The sequence below is a fragment of the Bos indicus x Bos taurus genome, chromosome 16 (genome assembly GCF_003369695.1).
Source record: "Bos indicus x Bos taurus breed Angus x Brahman F1 hybrid chromosome 16, Bos_hybrid_MaternalHap_v2.0, whole genome shotgun sequence".
Lineage (NCBI taxonomy): Eukaryota > Metazoa > Chordata > Mammalia > Artiodactyla > Bovidae > Bos > Bos indicus x Bos taurus.
This window is the reverse complement of record NC_040091.1, coordinates 28,648,678-28,667,724: the sequence shown is the minus strand read 5'-3', so window position 1 is coordinate 28,667,724 and position 19,047 is coordinate 28,648,678. Positions and strand designations below refer to the sequence as shown.

Below are 19,047 nucleotides of genomic sequence, written 5' to 3'. Positions count from 1 at the left end.
AGTTCTTCAACCACGGATCGAACCTATGTCCTTGCACTACAAAGCAGATTCTAAACCCCTGGACCACCAGGGAAGCCCCTGTTGCTGCTGCTGCTGCAGCTAAGTCGTTTCAGTCGTCTCTGACTCTGTTCGACCCCATAGATGGCAGCCCACCAGGCTCCCCCCATCCCTGGGATTCTCCAGGCGAGAACACTGGAGTGGGTTGCCATTTCCTTCTCCAGTGCATGAAAGTGAAAAGTCAAAGTGAAGTTGCTCAGTCGTGTCCGACTCTTAGCGACCCCATGGACTGCAGCCTACCAGGCTCCTCCATCCATGGGATTTTCCAGGCAACAGTACTGGAGTGGGGTGCCATTCCCTTCTCTGAGGGAAATCCCTAGCTGCTGTTATTTTCAACAGGCCCCACATCATTCCCATCACTCTTAAGGAGAACAGCCTGCAACTGCCTCTCCTATGGTCACCCCTGGCCTTCACGGGAGAACCACTGCTGAATTTCTCCACACTAGCACATTCTGAATGACATGTCCCCTGGGCTTTCCCAAATAGCAGCACACTTCTCTGTTCTGGCTTGTATGAAGTATCCATTAGAGCACACCCACCTCTCTGAGCCCATTTATTCCTTCCTCTACAGTCTGCCAGGGAAACTCAGGAATTTCAACTTCATTCATTTTAGACTGTTGCTTTTTCCAGGCATCTTTGTGATATTGTAGTAACCCTTGAGATTTTTGTCAGGACATTAAATCCTACGTCCCAAGAGAAGGTCCCCAAGTCAATGAATCCTTCCTCATCCATTTTATATTTATTTAAATAAAATAAATATTTTATTTTATTTAAAATTATATATATATATATATATATAGAGAGAGAGAGAGAGAGAGAGAGAGAGAGAGAGAGAGTCTTCCTGATCAATAACCTTCAAAATCCAATCTAGGGACTTCCCTGGTGGTCCCCGTGGACTAAGACTCCATGCTCCCAATGCAGAGGACCCAGGTTCAATCCCTGGTCAGGGAACTAGATCCCACATGCCACAGCTAATGATCACACATGCCACCACTGGAAGATCTTGCATGCCACAATTAAGACCCAGTGCAGCCAAATAAGTCAATAATTTTTTAAAAGTCTAATTCAAAATCTCCTGGTTTCTACCAGTATGTGCTGGGTAATTCTGGAAGCTCCATCCGGTGTAATCTCTCTCCTTCTTTTTCAGCCTTAAGCTGGGATTTAACCTTGGTTATCAGCCTAGCAATCAAGAGAGTGTGATTGGGGTGGGGGAACCCTATTGTTTTGTCAGAGAGAAGATGCTTCAGTGTCTTCCTGAGTGGGAAGATAGCTAGCTCTAAAAGGAGGCCTGGATTCCTCTACACCTCCTGAACACCCTACAGGGTTCAGGAGAGTCTGCAGAGCCAAATCCTCAGGAACATTCCCCTACAAGTCTCCTTCCCAAGAAAGTGTGTTAGTCACTCAGTTGTGTCCAACTCTTTTGCAATCCCATGCACTATAGCCCGCCAGGCTCCTCTGTCCATGGAATTATCCAGGCAAGAATAGAGGAGTAGTTAGCCATTTCCTTCTCCAGGGGATCTTCCAGACCCATGGATCGAACCCTGGTCTCCCACATTGCAGGCACATTCTTTACCATCTGAGCTGCCAGAGGAAGCCCTGTCAAAGGACTCCAGGTTTTCTCACCTAGGACTCTGACCTAGGCATGACATAACCTGCCCTGGCTGAGCATTTACATGTCTCTGGAGCTCAATGACTCTATTAAATCCTACTCTTACTCTTTTGCTATGTTCTCTCTTCATGGAGGCAATAAAGACCTCTTAATAAGCTAGCCAAGAACCCTCTGGCTCTCCACTTAGCTTTTAGGTGTTGGATAACTTTTTTTTCGTTATTCCTATGCAAGACATCAGTACAACTTAGTAATAACTAGCCAATCCACTGTCCTTGTAAGCACCATTTCCCCCTTTTCTTTCAGTGCCTGAATCATTGCATAAGCGAAGGTGTGTTCCCCTCCCCTGGGATATTTTTCTAGGACACCACAAGTGAAATCTTCAGTTACCAATGTGCCAAGAATTATGTCCCACATTCCACCTGGGCTGGGATATTCCCTGCCAGCCAGGTGATGAGTTATCCAGTTCAAAGGTCATTGTAACACCTACTTTTCCAGACTATTTCCTAATATACATGGTTCCAGTTCAGGTGCTCTGAGAAGCAGGTATCAGGAGGGAATCAGAAATGCAGATTTATTTGGGGAAACACTTTTGAAAGATAAAGCAGAGAGGGAGCAAGAGGATGTGGGGAGAACCTCAGAGCAGACTCCAGGTCTGACACCTGTAAAAGGAGATGGAAGGAAGGAAAGAGCTTCTCGTAGGAAGAGGCTCCGACTGTAATGCAGCTCCAGGATCGTCTTGGGCAGGCCAGTTGGGAGACTGTGTTAACTATGCTTTAATCACTTTCAATGTTTGATTGCTGGAAGGACTCACAGGACTCCAACAGCTTACACTCATATTTTTTTTGTTTATGTGTTTTTAGACTTTATTTTTAAAGAGCAATTTTAGTAGCAAAATTGAGCAGACAGTACAGAGGTTTCTTATACACCCCCTGTCCCCCCCACATGCACAGCCTCCCCATTTACACATCTCCCACCAGAGTGGTACATTTGTTACAACTCATGAAGCTACGTGGACACACCATTATCTCTCAAAGTCCACAGTTTACATTAGTGTTCACTCTTGGTACAGGACAATTTTTTATTTGTTTGTTTTTTATTTTTTATTTTTTTACTATTTGGCCGTGCCCTGTAGCATGTGGGGTCCTTGTTCCCCGACTAGGGATTGAACCCATGCCCCTTGCATTAGAAGTACAGAGTCTTAACCACTGGGCCACCAGTGGTTAAGGAATTCCCGGTCCCTGTTTGCTTTTTAACAAGCAAAGGATACAGTGTGGCAACAGCAAAGTTATGCAATGAAGGGGCTGGAGATCTCAGGTACAGGCTTCTTTGTTCACCCACTACTGGATCCCACAGGATGCACTTTGTCTCCAGGTCTCAAACCACCATTAGCTTGTGTACCAAGGAATCCAAAATTGACTCATGGTGGAGATTACTTAGAGGGAGCTGATAGTGTAGGCATATTCTAGCTCCACGACCAGTTCTAATCATTGAAATCCCCAAGACTCCACCAAAGAAACAACTACTAATCAATGCTGACAAGCTTGTATATCTTGCACCCCAAATACAGACCAGCAGTCACAGAACATCATTTATTATGTTCCACAGTGTTGCCAAGGGTCACCCATGTTGCAGGCAGCTAGATGAGTATGCAGCCAATCCAGACCATGCCATGCAGGAGCCGCAGAGCCAAGACTGCCCAATACAGGAGGCCCAGGTTGAGTACAAATGGTTTGGCTCTGGCAGCTCTGCCATGCTCAGTTACTGGCTAGGAGCAGCTGCCCGAGGAGAGCCTGGCATCAGCAGAAATGCTGAGCAGACCTTACGGTGCAGCAGGGGGGCCCGTCAACCAACTACATTCCTCACAGCTGGAGCTCTACGAGGCATCTATCACCATAGCTAGCAAAATTCACCTCAGGAAAAGTTTTTCAAGCTCCCTCTGACTCTTGTGACCCATGTTTATTACTCTAGTCTTTCCTCTTGACATATCTTTAAAAAAAAATTTAATTAATTAATTTGACTGTGCCAGGTCTTAGTTGCGGCATGCGGGATCTAGTTCCCCTAAGTAACAAGGGTCAAACCCAGGCCCTCTGCATTGGGAATGTGGAGTCTTAGCCACTGGACTACCAGGGAAGTGCTGTCTTGCCGTATCTTAAACTCTCCAGCCATCCTGAACTACTTAAATATCCTGCAATAAAAGTCATTTACTTTCTCACCTCTGGGCCTCTGCTCATGACCCTCTGCCATTAATACTGTTACTTTCTTCTTCCACTTCCTTCCCCTAACTTCTACTCATTCTTCAGGTCTCAGTTCAGACACCATTTCCCTATGAAAACTTTCCTGCTCCCTGCCCCTGTATGCTTCTATAGCATCCTGTCCTCAACCTCATAGCACTCATCACTGACTGTTAATAGCTGAAAGAATCTGTGTCTTCCACTAGCCCACACAATCTGTAAGGGTGGGCACTATGTCACATTGAATGTTACCTAACGCATGTCACACTAGGTGCTTAATAAATATTTGCTGATTGACTACTGGATAATTTCACCCTTTTGAATTGCTTAGAATCTGAGAGTTTAGAAATGAAAGCAAAATCAATGATTATACAACTCTTAATGTTTTCTTACATCCCACAAACATATACATGTCCTGAAGGGACAATCTTTTTGGGCTAGAATCCATAAATCCACTTCATGAAGCCATCTTTCTGGTTTGGGCAGCATTGATGACGTGGCACTCCTTATTAAGTGGTCTAGTCTCCTGTGCCCCCTAGTTGACGTTCCCCAATTCATTCAGAAAATTCTAGACAATGATTGAGTATGTTCGTTTCTGTGGGGAGTATGTTTTTCTACTTTACCTCCCATGGGATAATCTAGTACAACTTTTTCCGTAGTTTGTTATGAAAGATACTTGGTGAGAGAGGTTGCTCTTATTCCTTCAAGGAAGTGATGTTTTTCCTTAGGCTTGACTCCATTTTGTAGAATAAAAAACAAAGAGATCTTCACTAAAAACAACAACAACAACAAAAAAACTGGGATATGCTACTAAAGTTTGCTGAGCATAATGTCTTTAGAAGTAGTTTCTCAGAAATACAACTCACAACATTTAGTTTCTTCTCAGTACAGTTAGGGAAACAGGACATAGGAAAGCGAGGCAGGAGATGGTGTTTCTGTGCTGGGATATGGGCCAGGTGTTTTATGTAAGTGCTCTCATTTAATTCATAGTACAGCCTTAGGAAATAGGTTTAATGATCCCCTCCTCTGTTGTTGTTTTTAAACTAAATGATACTTTTACCTGGGTCTCAGGAAAAATTGGTATTGGATGACCCTCCTAAGGGTCATTCTAAAGAAATAGGATCTATCAAGAATTCAATTTGCATCTTCCTGTAGTCACTTGGGTTGAACAGGAAAAGCAGCTTCTCTTTCCAGCAGAGTTTGCAGAATAGGAAGTAGAATGTTTGGCAGAAAAGACAGAGTGGACAGGAAAGCAGTTTGATATTGGTCTTTTGTTTGCATCTATCATTTAAAATTGCTCAGCAGAGGGCAGTTGACTTTGCATCTTCACTGAGTGACTTAGAAAAGGATTCTACAAAAAGTGCCCACAGGGGGATTTGCCTGGTGTCTCAGACGGTAAAGCGTCTGCCCGAAATGCGGGGGACCGGGGTTCGATCCCTGGGGGAAAATCACCTAGAGAAGGAAATGGCAACCCACTCCAGTACTCTTGCCTGGAAAAGTCCATGGATGGAGGAGCCTTGTGGGCTACAGTCCATGGGGTCACAAAGAGTCGGACACAACTGAGGGACTTCACTTTCTTTCTTTTCAGTGGTAAAGAATCTGCCTGCCAATGCAGGGGATACAGTTTTGATCCCTGGACGGGAAAGATCCCACATACCTCGGAGCAACTAAGCGCAAACGTCACAAGTACTGAGCCAGGGCTCTTGTGAAAGGAAACTACTGAAGCCTGTGCTCTGCAACAAGAGGAGCCACCACAACGAGAAGCCTGGCACCACAGTGAAGAGTAGCCCCGGCTTGTCACCACTAGAGAAAGCCTGCGTGCAGCAACGAAGACCCAGCACAGCCAAAAAGTAATATAAATAAACCTTTTTTTTTTTTTTTTATAGTGACTACCAAAGATTTTAGATTGAGGTAAAATCCAAAGAGTCTGAAAATAAGATTTATGTAACAACTTTATTGAGAGATAATTCACAACCATGAAATTTATCTGTTTAAAACTTATAATTCAGTGGGTTGTAGTACATGCACAGAGGTGTGCAGCCATCACTGCAATAAGTCAATTTTAGAGCATTTACTTCACTCCAAAAGGAAGCGCTGCATCCTTGAGTAGTTATTCCCAATTCTCCGCTACCTCCAATCCCTTCTCTGTCTCAACTCCATCCTTGTGCTGTGCTGTGATTAGTCGCTTAGTTGTGTCCGACTCTGCGACCCCATAGACTGCAGCCCGTCAGGCTCCGCTGTTCATGGGGATTCTCCAGGCAAGAATACTGGAGTGGGTTGCCATGCCCTCCTCCGGGGATCTTCCCAACCCGGGTACTGAACCCAGGTCTCCCACATTTGGCAACTCCAGCCTTATGTAACCATTAATCTACTTTCTCTCACTATGGATTTGCCTATTCTGGACATTTCATATGAATGGAATCATACAATATGTGGTCTTTTGTGACTGGCTTTTTTCACTTAGCATGTTTTCATGGTTCACCTATGTTGTAGCATGCATTAGTACATTTCTTTTTATGGCTAGGTAATATCCCATTATTACTATTACTATTACATACCACTGTTTTCAACAGCTGGTTTTATCATGAAAGTAACAAAATCTTACTGTAGAAAAATGATACAGATATAAAGAGAATAAAAATCACCCATAATCCTACCACTGAGAGACAGCTACCATTGTATATCTTTTGTTTTAGATTTTAGTCTCTGCATGTGTATTTATAAATGAGATCACACTGTGTGTACTATTTGTACAATGTGTATTTTTAATAGTGGTAAAATATACATAATATAAAACTTACCATATTAACTATTTTTAAGTGTACAGTTCAGTAGCATTAAGTATATTCATACACTGCACAAACATTACCACCATCCATCTCGGAACTTTATCTTTCCAAATTGAAGCTCCATAACCATTAAACAGTAACTCCCCATTTGCGCCTCTCCCAGTCCCTGGCAACCACCATTCTGCTCTCTGTTTCTATGAATCTGAGTGAGTGAGTGAGTGAAGTCGCTCAGTCGTGTCCGACTCTTTGCGACCCCATGGACTGTAGCCTACCAGGCTCCTCTGTCCATGGGATTTTCCAGGCAAGGGTACTGGAGTGGGTTGCCATTTCCTTCTCCAGAGGATCTTCCTGACCCAGGGATCGAACCCATGTCTCCCACATTGCAGGCAGATGCTCTACTGTCTGAGCCACCAGGGAAGCCTTATGAATCTGATTAGCTCATGTAAAAGGAATCATACAATACTTGTTTTTGTGTGTGTGTGTGACTGGCTTATTTTACTTAGCATGATGTCTTCAAAGTTCATCCATACTGTGCATATGTTAGAATTTGCTTCCTTTTTGAGGCTGAGGAATAATGTAATAGCCCATTGTATGTATTTACCATATTTTGTTTATCCATTCAATATTGATGGACCCCTTGGTTACTTCCACCTCTTTACTATTGTGAATAATGCTTCTATGAATATAGGTCTACAAGTATATCAAGACCTTGCTTTCAACACTCAGAAGTAGAATTACTACAGCATATGATTTTGCTGCTCAATTTTTTTTGAGGAACCACCATACTATTTTCCACACTGGCTATACCAGTTTACATTCCCAGCATCTGTACACAAAGATTTCAATTCTTCCATGACTTTGTCAACACTTGCTATTATCTGTCTTGTTGAGCATAGCCACCCCAGTGAGTGTGAAGTGGTATCTCATTGTGGGTTTTTAAAAAATATTTGTTGTTTATTTATTTGGCAGCACCAGGGTCTTAGTTGTGGCGTGTGGGATAGAGTTCCCTGACCAGGGACTGAACCTGGGCTCCCTGCATTGGGAACCTAGAGTCTTAGCCACTGGACCAACAGGGAAGTCCCTCATTGTAGTTTTGATTTAAAATTCCCTGACTAATAATATTGAGCATCTTTTCATGTGCTTATTGGCTTATATCTTCTTTGGATCCTTTGCCCATCTTTGAGTTGGGTTATCTATTATCAAGTTGTAAGATTTCTTTATATATTTTGAACACAAGTTCCTTATTAGGCATGTAATTTACAAATATTTCTCCTATTCTGAGGTATGGTTTTTTGTTGTTTTTTTTTTTTTTCCTTTCTTGATAGTGTCCTTTGAAGTACCTGTGCATGAGTGCTAAGTCACTTCAGTCATGTCTTACTCTTTGCTACTCTATGGACTGTTGCCCGCCAGGCTCCTCTGTCCAGGGATTCTCCAGCCAAGAATACTAAAGTGGGTTGCCATGCCCTCTTCCAGGGGATCTTCTCAACCCAGGGATCAAACCCATGTCTCCTGAATTGGCAGGTGGGTTCTTTACCACTAGCTCCATCTGGGAAGCCCTTGAAGTACACAAGTTAATAAAAAAATAACTCAATATTTGATAAATGAGCCATGGGACTGGAAATGATCAAACAATATCCCTAAAATGTGGCTATATTTATTTTCCTTATGACTTATTTTCATGACTATTGTCTTTGTGAAATTTTAGGGTTTTTTTCTTCAAGCAAACAATGACTGCCAGCGGAATATTGCTCAGCCATTAAAAAAAAAAAAGGATTTAAGTCAGTTCTAGTGTGATAGATGAATCTTGAGACAGAGTGAAGTAAGTCAGAAAGAGAAAAACAAATATTATATTAACACATATATATGGAATCTAGAAAATGGTACTGATAAACCTATTTGCAAGGCAGAAATAGAGACGCAGACACAAAGAACAGACTTGTGGACACAGTAGGGGAAGATTACTTGCTATGCTAAGTCACTTCAGTCATATCCGACTCTTTGTGACCCTATGGATTATAACCCGCCAGGCTCCTCTTTCCATGGGATTCTCCAGGTAAGAATAGTGGAGTGGGTTGCTATGTCCTCCTCCAGGGGATCTTCCCAACCCAGGGATCAAACTCACATCTCTTACATCTCCTGTGTTGGCAGATTGGTTCTTTACCACAGTGGGGGAAGGAAAGTGTGGGATGAATTCAGCGATTGGCTTTGAAACATATACATTACCATATTGTAAAACAGATAGCTAGTGGGAAGTTGCTGTGTAACACAAGCAGCTCAACCCAGTATTCTGTGACAACCTAGAGGGGTGGGATGGAGTAGGGGGTGGAAGGGAGGTCCAAGAGGGAGGGGACATATGTATACCTACGGCTGATTCATATTGTTGTATGGCAGAAACCAACATAACATCTTAAAGCAATTATCCTCCAATTAAAAGTAAATTTTTAAATGTTGTAAATAAACAAGAAACAAACAATGACTTATATAATCATGTCATTTTAAATTGGAATACACAATTCGAGGAAATTTAACAACATCATGATGTGTGTATTATCCTCACATCATAGAGGGAGAAACTGAGGCTCTGAGAGTGGGTTAGATTCCTAATTCTATCATCCAGTCAATGCTGTCCTTGAACAAGTCACCAGATTGTTGGAAGGATCAAGTAAGCAATGATTATAAACATCCTCATATAAATATCCAGTAAAGAATCTCAATGAAAATAATAAATAGTTCAGTTTCTTGTTTGTAGTCACAAAGCTAGTAAGTGGTAGATCTGAAGCTGTGATACAGCTTTAGACTTCAGAGTGTGAGAAAACTCACACTCATTTAGGGTTCTTGTTTAAAATGCAGATTACCAGTGGAAAAAGAGTACATCAAGGCTGTATATTGTCACCCTGCTTATTTAACTTACATGCAGAGTACATCATGAGAAACGCTGGGCTGGATGAAGCACAAGCTGGAATCAAGATTGCTGGGAGAAATATCAATAACCTCAGCTATGCAGATGACACCACCCTTATGGCAGAAAGTGAAGAGGAACTAGATAGCCTCTTGATGAAAGTGAAAGAGGAGAGTGAAAAAGTTGGCTTAAAGCTCAACATTCAGAAAACTAAGATCATGGCGTCCGGTCCCATCATTTCATGGCAAATAGATGGGGAAACAGTGGAAACAGTGACTTTATTTTTCTGGGCTCCAAAATCACTGCAGATGGTGACTGCAGCCATGAAATTAAAAGATACTTCTTGGAAGAAAAGTGAAGACCAACCTAGACAACATATTAAAAAGCAGAGACATTACTTTGCCAGCAAAGGTCCGTCTAGTCAAGGCTATGGTTTTTCCAGTGGTCATGTATGGATGTGAGAGTTGGACTGTAAAGAAAGCTGAGCACCGAAGAATTGATGCTTTTAACTGTGGCATTGGAGAAGACTCTTGAGAGTCCCTTCGACTGCAAGGAGATCCAACCAGTCCATCCTAAAGGAGATCAGTCCTGGGTGTTCATTGGAAGGACTGATGTTGAAGCTGAAACTTCCAGTACTTTGGCCACCTGATGCAAAGAGCATTTGAAAAGACCCTGATGCTGGGAAAGAGTGAAGGCAGGAGGAAAAGGGGACAGCAGAGGGTGAGATGGTTGCATGGCATCACTGACTTAATGGACATGAGTTTGGGTAAACTCTGGGAGTTGGTGATGGACAGGGAGGCCTGGTGTGCTGCGGTTCACGGAGTCACAAAGAGTTGGACACGACTGAGTGACTGAACTGAACTGAACTGTTGTGTATATGTGTATGTGTGAAAACTGCCTTAAAACCTTGTTTGCCTGCCATAAGTTGTTTTTCATCTTTGTAGAAGGTAGGTCAGAATGTGATTAAAAGGCGCAGAAGGGGTTAAGTTACCGATGAAAGGATTACTTGTAAAATTTAGTCACCCCCTTTCCTTTTTCACCCTGCTTCACCTCCTCCTACCTCAGCAAGTGGCAGCACCCATTTACCCAAGGCACAAAGTTGGCATCCAGTGATACTCTCTAAAGTGGTGGTGGCAATAGCTAACGTTTGAGCCAAAACGTGTTCCAGGAAGTATTATGAGGTCTTTATGTTCATCAAGTCATTTATCGTCAAAACCACCCTGTTATTATGAGAAACTGAGGCACAGAGAATTAAGAAACAAACTTGCCTGAGATTATACAACTAGCAGCCAGAATCTCAGGCCCTGGGGCTCCTGAGTCCACCCTCTGAAGCTCTAGGGTGGTTGGTACTGATTATCTGTTCTCCTTTGCCTGCCTGCCCTAGCAGGCTTCCTCCTGACTGGTTTCCAGAACTCTCAAGTTGTCACACTCAGTTTTCCACATTTTTATTCTACAACACAAATGGAAACATGCCAGCCCTACACTTTAAAACCCCACCTATCCATTGCTCCAGTGCTCTTAGCAAGTTCAGCTCCTTAGTCCAGGCTGGCCTGTGTTCTGCTGTCTTCATCTCTACCACCTACCTCCGTCTGCTGCTGCTGCTGCTGCTAAGTCGCTTCAGTCGTGTCCGACTCTGTGCGACCCCATAGACGGCAGCCCACCAGGCTTCACCGTCCCTGGGATTCTCCAGGCAAGAACACTGGAGTGGGTTGCCATTTCCTTCTCCAGTGCATGAAAGTGAAAAGTGAAAGTGAAGTCGCTCAGTCGTGTCTGACTCTAGCGACCCCATGGACTGCAGCCTACCAGGCTCCTCCGTCCATGGGATTTTCCAGGCAAAAGCACTGGAGTGGGTTGCCATTGCCTTCTCCACCTCCGTCTACTACCTTTTAACTCTTTAGTTCCTGGAATTCACCCATGTTGTATTCTCATTGCTTAACTATCTCCCTCACCCCAACCCCTCCCCCATATATCCCTGGAAAGAAAGGACTGGCGCTCAATAACATTCTTAGATGAATTGTTGAAAAGCAAGAGTGGTTTATTATTGCACAGTTAAAAGTCTGAAATTGTGAAATCTTTCCCTGGGCTTCTTTCAAAACTGGATGACTTCTCATTCAGTGTTCTCATAACATTTCGATCAGGATGCTTCATCTTGAAGTGTCACTGTCGGGTTTTGTCTGTATCCTCTCAAAGCCTCCACTTCCTGGTTCTGGAATTCTCTTCCAGCTCACTACGTGGTCTAGTGTGAATGGATCAAAGAGCTGAGCAAAACAGTTCTTCGGCTGCCGACCCAAGTGACTAACTTCATGACCTCCCAAGGTCTCACCTCCAAGCTCCACGCAATTGGATGGAGTGGCCCCAGCTAGCGAGGGGCTCCGGGCACCGCGAGTCCGGGGCAAACAAGCTGTGGGGCTGAGGCGGTCCGAGCCCTCCTTCTCGGGCCTCCCTCCAGCTCTCCGGAGGAGGGGATGGAAACGCGGGAGAAACGTGGGCATGGGGAGCCGTGAAAATTTTACTTTGAGTAAAACCCCCTAGGGGAAGACGGCCAAGAACCTGGGGCCTCTCCCCGCGCCAGGCCCACAGGTGATGCCTCCCTTCCCCGCTCCTTAACCGGCCCGGGCCTCCTCCCCACCTTCCCTCCTTTTCCCCACTCGGAATAAACAGCCTGCAGTTCCCGCAGCTGCAGCGAGAGACGCGAAACGCGCGCCGGGAGCGAGCCCCGGAGGAGGAGGGCCGCGCGGGCCGGGAGCGGGCCCGGGCGGGACACAGCAGCTCGCGCTGCTCCCCCCGCGCTCCGGCGCCGGGCCCGGGCAGGGGCGGCGCGAGACGGGCCTGTCCGCGCGGCCTCCCTCCCCCTCCCTCCGGCCCGGCTGGGGGCGGGGGTGGAGGGGCGAGACGCGGCCCCACTAGGCTGTATACCCTCCCCAGGCAGGAGCGGGCGGAGCCGGGCCCGCCTCAGCCGGCCGCGGCGGGAGCAACGCCGCGCTGCGCCGCGGGCAGCGAGCTCCGCATTCGAACCTCCCTCGCAAAGACAGTCTCCGCCCCACAATGCACCGCGGCGGGCAGCCTTTGAAAAAGCGGCGCGGCTCGTTCAAGATGGCGGAGCTCGACCAGTTGCCTGATGAGAGTGAGTAGCACCTCAAAGCACCCCCACTCTTCCCGCCTGCCGCTTGCCCCCGGGTTGCATCGGCCGGGACGGGCGGCCGTGCCCTCTGCCGAGCAAGTGGGCTGACCGCCAGCCCTGCCGCGGTCCCCTAGTCCTTCCACCTCGGTGTTGCCGCCGCGTCGCCGCCTTTGTTATGGTGTCTGTGTGTTGGTTTCTGGGGTGTGTGAGCGCCAGGGCCGGAAACCGAAAGCCCAGGGGTCCAGCCCGTGAGAGGCGGAGGCAGTGGCAGCTCCCCTGGCCCTGCTTGGGCCCCGGGCCGCGGTGGGGGAAGAGCGGCCCCCGGCCGCGGGGGCTGTCCTCGCCGCCTGCACCGTTCGCCTGGCGCGGAGAGACGCCTGACGGGGTTATGTAACTCGTTGTCCGGGGGCTGAGAAGGTCTCAGGCTGGGGAGGGGGTGGTCACAGCCCTTCTTCTTGCCCGGGTCTCTGATCCTGTCCTGTCACAGTTTTTGCCGCTGCGGGCACTTGTGATCATCACTGCCCTTCCTATCCTCCTCCGGTGTGTCCACCCCTAGAAGCGTTTCCGTGTCAAAGGGCTGGCCCCTTCCCCTGGGACCACAGGTGGCTGTGGACCTTTCCAGAGGTTAATACAGACAGGGTCCACAAGTGTTCAGGGAGCCCCCATCCGACTGACTTTCTTCTGTGTCTTAGGAATCCTTCTATGTCTTAAGAATCCTGGGGTACCTTTATGCAGGGATGTGACCATCTCAACAGGCACATACAGTACTCTCCCCTGACTCCCACCCTCTGCATTGCCTCCCTTAACCGTGTTTACTCATCTGATATTCACTTGTGTTCACTAAGTAAAAGCATTATTTCGTAGTTTAAGCACAATAGAACTTAATTTTGTAGTTTACAATATTGTATAAAGTATACAGGATAAAGGCACATATTTTAGTTAATCACAAAAGAGACCTGATTCACACTCCTATTCAGTTTATGTATCCTTGTTATTTATGAGAGTTTTAGTATAAAGAAAACAAAAGTGATTTAACAATCACTGTTAAATCTGCCTGTGCAAGACCCTTAAAATGAGGGCTGAAAACAGCCAATTCTGTTTTCCTTGTGTGGTCATATAATCTTAACGTGTTATAAAGTTGAAAGTTCAAGTTGCCAAACTGGGAAAAAGTTGTATTAAGAGAGTTTGTGTTTCATATTTGCTCTAGACCAGTGCTGAATTCCAATGGAACTTTGTCAGCGATGGAGATTGTTCTGTTTTGCAACGTCCAGTAGGGTAGCCACTAGCCGTATTGGCTCTTGGAACTCTTCAGAAATGGCTACAGTGACTTTTAAATTTCATTTGATTTTTGTTAGTTTAAGTCTGAATAATTACATATGGCTATTGACCACTGTATTGGACAAGGCACAACCATAGACCACCAATGAATATTATTATTTCTTGTCTGGAGAATATCTTTGTGATTTAGGATGCTCCTAAATAAAGGTGGGCCTACACAATGCACTCATCATCTGGAAATCTTTGCTGTCTTTTTCATAATCTTTTATCACCTCTTCGAAGTCCCAGCCACTTGATAACTGTCATTTAGAATGACACACTAGGGTTCAAATTCCAGCTACACTCTCAGACTGTATAATGTAGTCATTTATATTACTTTGTAACATCTCTGGTACACTAGGGTGTGTGTGGCGTGCACCTTAGCTTGTCCGGTATATGTCTTGTTTAGCTTGACCAGAGCTTGTTGAAAGCAGGGATTGCTTTACCTGGTTTGTCACACAGTGCCACAAGTCAGGTATATATCTTTATATGCTTAATTTAAATGGAATTGAATGTAGGGTAAGAGGCATGGTGAATGACTGGAGCAGAAGTGATTTCAGTTTGATACTAGAAGTAGCAATATGTTTCTTTGCCAGATTTGGTCAAGGGGGCTAGTTACAAGTTATCCAGTAGTCTGTATAACATTATCAATGAAAAAGCTACCTTTTATTTAGTCCTAACTATGCACCAGATGCTGTGCAAAGCGTATTGGATACATTTGCTCATTTAATCCTCATTCCAGTTCAGGTAAGTACTCTTAATGAGGTAGTTGAGGCTGTCTTCAGCCCACAACTTTACAGTGAACCTCTGTGCTTAACAGCTCCTGCTCATTTCACACATAGTCTTAGAGGCCCCTCAGGCTTTATAGGTTCAAGATCTACCTCATCATCCTACCCCAGTACAGAGATACTTTCAGTTTCTGGTTGAATTAATGGCTGCACTGCAATCAGCTAAAACCTAGACTGAGTTACCTTGCTCACTCCCAATATTTAAGCTTTTACTAAATCTTTTAACTGTTACCTTTTAAATATCTCTCAGTTTTACCTACTTTTTAACCTTCATCCTCATCCAAGTTGTCACCATCTCTTCTGCATGATTCACTTCAGCCTCCCATTAATCCACCACCGTAACCCTCCCCCTCAGCCTACTCACAGCCAGAGAGATCCTTTCAAAATATATGTATGTCATCCTACTGCTGAAAAGTCTACTGACTACAAGACCCTTTGTGGTCTGGCCATTCCCCATCTCTCCAGCACTATTTTGTACCACTCACCCTCTCATTCTGTCCCTTTGAGCTAAACTGGACCTTTTTCAATCCATATAATCACTCAGCTTTCTTTTTTTGTAGGGCCTTTGCACATGCTCTTCTGTCTACCTGGAAAGCTCTTCCTTCCCCTCACTTCCAGTTAACTTCTACTTTATCCTTTAGATCCCATTTTAGGCTTCTGTCCTCCCTGACAAATAATACATCTTCTTATTAAATATTTTCATGCCACTGTGTAATTTCTTAGTGGCAGCTGTCACAATTGCAGCTTTACATTTGCTACCTTTGGTTAGAAGCCCTACCAGAGAAGGTGCCATTTCTGTTTTTCTTCATGCCTGCAGTTTCATGCTTGACAGCTGGTTTCTTTCTCCGCTCTTTTTTCGTACCACCCTTCTCCTGTCAGTGAGTCCCCAAGCATAATATTGCCCCCTACCCTTCCTTTGTATTCTAAGTGATCTACCTCAGGGCTTTTTTACTTGCTGTTTCTACAACCCTGACTTGGTTGCTTTGATCTCCTGTTCTTTCATGACTAGTCTTTTTCATGAGTTACCTTCTCAGAGAAGCCTTCCGTAACTACCATATGTAAAATTAGTTACTTTCCACACTGCGATCCCCTACTTATTTCCTTTACAGCAGCTACCACCATTGTCATTGTCATTTTATGTTCTTGTTTAAGGTATGCCTCCTTCTGCTACACTGTAAGCTTCCCTGAGAACAGAGGCTTTGTCTTTTCCTTCAGTTAACCCTGGTCCCTAGGGCAGGTATGCAGTGAATATATGTTGAATGAATGAACACAGCCAGGAAAAGCAGGATTCTAATTTAAGTGAATTCACCTGCCTGTAAAATATTATTCTTAACCTAATTATTTTTTTTTTTGATTGATCAAAATAATACTATCAATAAACATGGTCTGCAAATTAGTCTTGTGCTATGTACGTTTTTCTCTAAGCAGTTTTACATATACCAACTCATTTAATCTCCCATTTTATGAAAGAAGAGTAAGTAGCACAGAGCCGTTAAGTAACTTGCTTTAGATAACACAAAGTGGCAGAGCCAAGATTCAAACACAGGTAGTCTTCATCTGTGTTCTTAACCACTGTGCTGTACTATCTCTCAAGAAAGGAAGAAGGTGAAAGGTAGTAGGTCAGAATCTGCAAGGTGCAGTCCCTGCCTTCATGGAGCAGAAATGATATCCTTACAGCTCACATCTCTTCCTTTAGATCTGCTCAAATATTACCTTTCATGAGCACCTTTTATAGAAACAGTCTTCCCTCCACCAGCTCCTACCCATCTTGCTTTATTTTTTTTTTTTCCAGTAGTGCTTATCTTCCCTTGATATGTGTGTATGTGTTTATTTCCTCTCAGTAGGATGTAAATTCCCAGGGCAGCATCAGGAGCATGGACTTTGTTTTGCATGCTGTCCTTGTCCCCAATGCCTACAGCAGGGGCCAGGATGCAGTCATACTCTCTGAATGAGTGGTTACTGCTTTTTCTCAGATGAACCCTGTTTTTCTTGGTAGCTAGGTGGATATGTGTTGCGTCCCGGTTGTGTTGTATTGTTTGATCCTTCTTAGCAAGACTTTATGGCCTCTCTCCACCCCCTTTCCCCTTACAGATTTACTGCCTTTGGTCATTAAACTTCAGTTTGCCATGCAGAAGCTGTTAAGGTGCCCTGTTAGCCATTCTCCACATCTAGGCAAGAGAATAGGGGGAAAGCAAGAGTGGCTTTGATATTGGTGGATTGTCTGTTCTACAAGCCCCTCAAGTACTGCCTCGAAGAGAAGTCAGTTGAGGTTTGGAGACCTGAGATGCATAATAATGTTTCATAGGCAGAACCATGATACTTCATCTGCTACTTCGCATTTAAAGTCTGTTGTCAATTTGTATGAGTTGTAAATAAATCATTGCTGCTTTTGTCTGATTTTTGTACTTAGTTCATATTCTTCTATCTTCTACTTTATCCCCTGAGATTATTATGTATTTATTTATTTTTGTGTTTTGTGTAATGTCATAATGGACTGGCTTCTTTTAGATGTTCAGTTCAGTTCAGTCTCTCAGTCGTGTCCAACTGTTTGCGATGCCATGAATCATAGGCCTCTCTGTCCATCACCAACTCCCAGAGTTCACCCCAACTCATGTCCATCGAGTCAGTGATGCCATTCAGCCATCTCATCCTCTGTCCCCTTCTCCTCCTGCCCCCAATCCCTCCCAGCATCAAGAACTTTTCCAATGAGTCAACTCTTCTCATGAGGTGGCCAAAGTATTGGAGTCTCAGCTTCAGCATCAGTCCTTCCAATGAACACCCAGGACTGATCTCCTTCAGAATGGACTGGTTGGATCTCCTTGCAGTCCAAAGGACTCTCAAGTCTTCTCCAACACCTCAGTTCAAAAGCATCAATTCTTCGGCCCTCAGCTTTCTTCACAGTCCAACTCTCACATCCATACATGACCACTGGAAAAACCATAGCCTTGACTAGACGGACCTTTATTGGCAAAGTAATGTCTCTGCTCTTTAATATGCTATCTAGGTTGGTCATAACTTTCCTTCCAAGGAGTTCAGTTCAGTTCAGTCGCTCAGTCGTGTCTGACTCTTTGCAACCCCATGAATCACAGCACGCCAGGCCTCCCTGTCCATCACCAACTCCTGGAGTTCACCCAGACTCACGTCCATCGAGTCAGTGATGCCATCCAGCCATCTCATCCTCTGTCGTCCCCTTCTCCTCCTGCCCCCAATCCCTCCCAGCATCAGAGTCTTTTCCAATGAGTCAACTCTTCGCATGAGGTGGCCAAAGTACTGGAGTTTCAGCTTTAGCATCATTCCTTCCAAAGAAATCCCAGGGCTGATCTCCTTCAGAATGGACTGTTTAGATCTCCTTGCAGTCCAAGGGTCTCTCAAGAGTCTTCTCCAACACCACAGTTCAAAAGCATCAATTTTTCGGCACTCAGCCTTCTTCACAGTCCAACTCTCACATCCATACATGACCACAGGAAAAACCGTAGCCTTGACTAGACGAATCTTTGTTGGCAAAATAACATGTCTGCTTTTGAATATGCTATCTAGGTTGGTCATAACTTTCCTTCCAAGGAGTAAGCGTCTTTTATTTTTTATTTATTTATTTATTTTTTTATTTTTTTGAGTAAGCGTCTTTTAATTTCATGGCTGCAGTCACCATCTGCAGTGATTTTGGAGCCCAAAAAAATAAAGTCTGCCTCTGTTTCCACTATTTTCCCATCTATTTCCCATGAAGTGATGGGACTGGATGCCATGATCTTAGTTTTCTAAATGTTGAGCTTTAAGCCAACTTTTTCACTCTCCACTTTCACTTCCATCAAGAGGCTTTTGAGTTCCTCTTCACTTTCTGCCATAAGGGTGGTGTCATCTGCATATCTGAGGTTATTGATATTTCTCCCAGCAACCTTGATTCCAGCTTGTGTTTCTTCCAGTTCAGCATTTCTCATGATGTACTCTGCATAGAAGTTAAATAAGCAGTATGACAATATACAACCTTGACGTACTCCTTTTCCTATTTGGAACCAGTCTGTTGTTCCATGTCCAGTTCTATCTGTTGCTTCCTGACCTGCATACAGATTTCTCAAGAGGCAGGTCAGGTGGTCTGGTATTCCCATCTCTTTCAGAATTTTCCACAGTTTATTGTGATCCACACAGTCAAAGGCCTTGGCATGGTCAACAAAGCAGAAATAGATGTTTTTCTGGAACTCTCTTGCTTTTTCCATGATCCAGCGGATGTTGGCAATTTAA

At 44.5% G+C, this 19,047-nt stretch overlaps 2 protein-coding genes across 3 annotated transcripts in view; one reads left to right on the top strand and one right to left on the bottom strand.

Moving 5' to 3' along the window:
* Positions 1 to 11,595: 11,595 nt before the first annotated feature.
* Positions 11,596 to 12,594, bottom strand: LOC113906203 (trithorax group protein osa-like). The gene is made up of 3 exons (XM_027564100.1): positions 12,588 to 12,594; positions 11,909 to 12,536; positions 11,596 to 11,821 (listed from the first exon to the last, which is right to left on the bottom strand). Exons 1-3 carry the CDS (start codon positions 12,592 to 12,594, stop codon positions 11,770 to 11,772), a joined length of 687 nt encoding a protein of 228 aa, XP_027419901.1. The 3' UTR covers positions 11,596 to 11,769.
* The window catches only part of LIN9 (lin-9 DREAM MuvB core complex component), an 85,332-nt gene continuing 78,754 nt past the window's right edge, over positions 12,470 to 19,047 (top strand). The window contains exon 1 of one of the 2 annotated variants that reach the window (XM_027564615.1): positions 12,470 to 12,709. In XM_027564615.1, the coding sequence (XP_027420416.1) occupies positions 12,631 to 12,709 (79 nt within the window). In that variant the 5' untranslated portion in view covers positions 12,470 to 12,630. The remainder of the gene's footprint in view (positions 12,710 to 19,047) is intronic. The other variant, XM_027564616.1, reaches the window with a different exon arrangement.

Bases quoted from the DNA above. Each gene is read 5' to 3' on its own strand.
- LOC113906203 (XM_027564100.1), bottom strand. The intron at 11,822-11,908 runs GTGAGACCTTGG...CATTCACACTAG, and splicing joins CAATTGCGTGGAGCTTGGAG to ACCACGTAGTGAGCTGGAAG.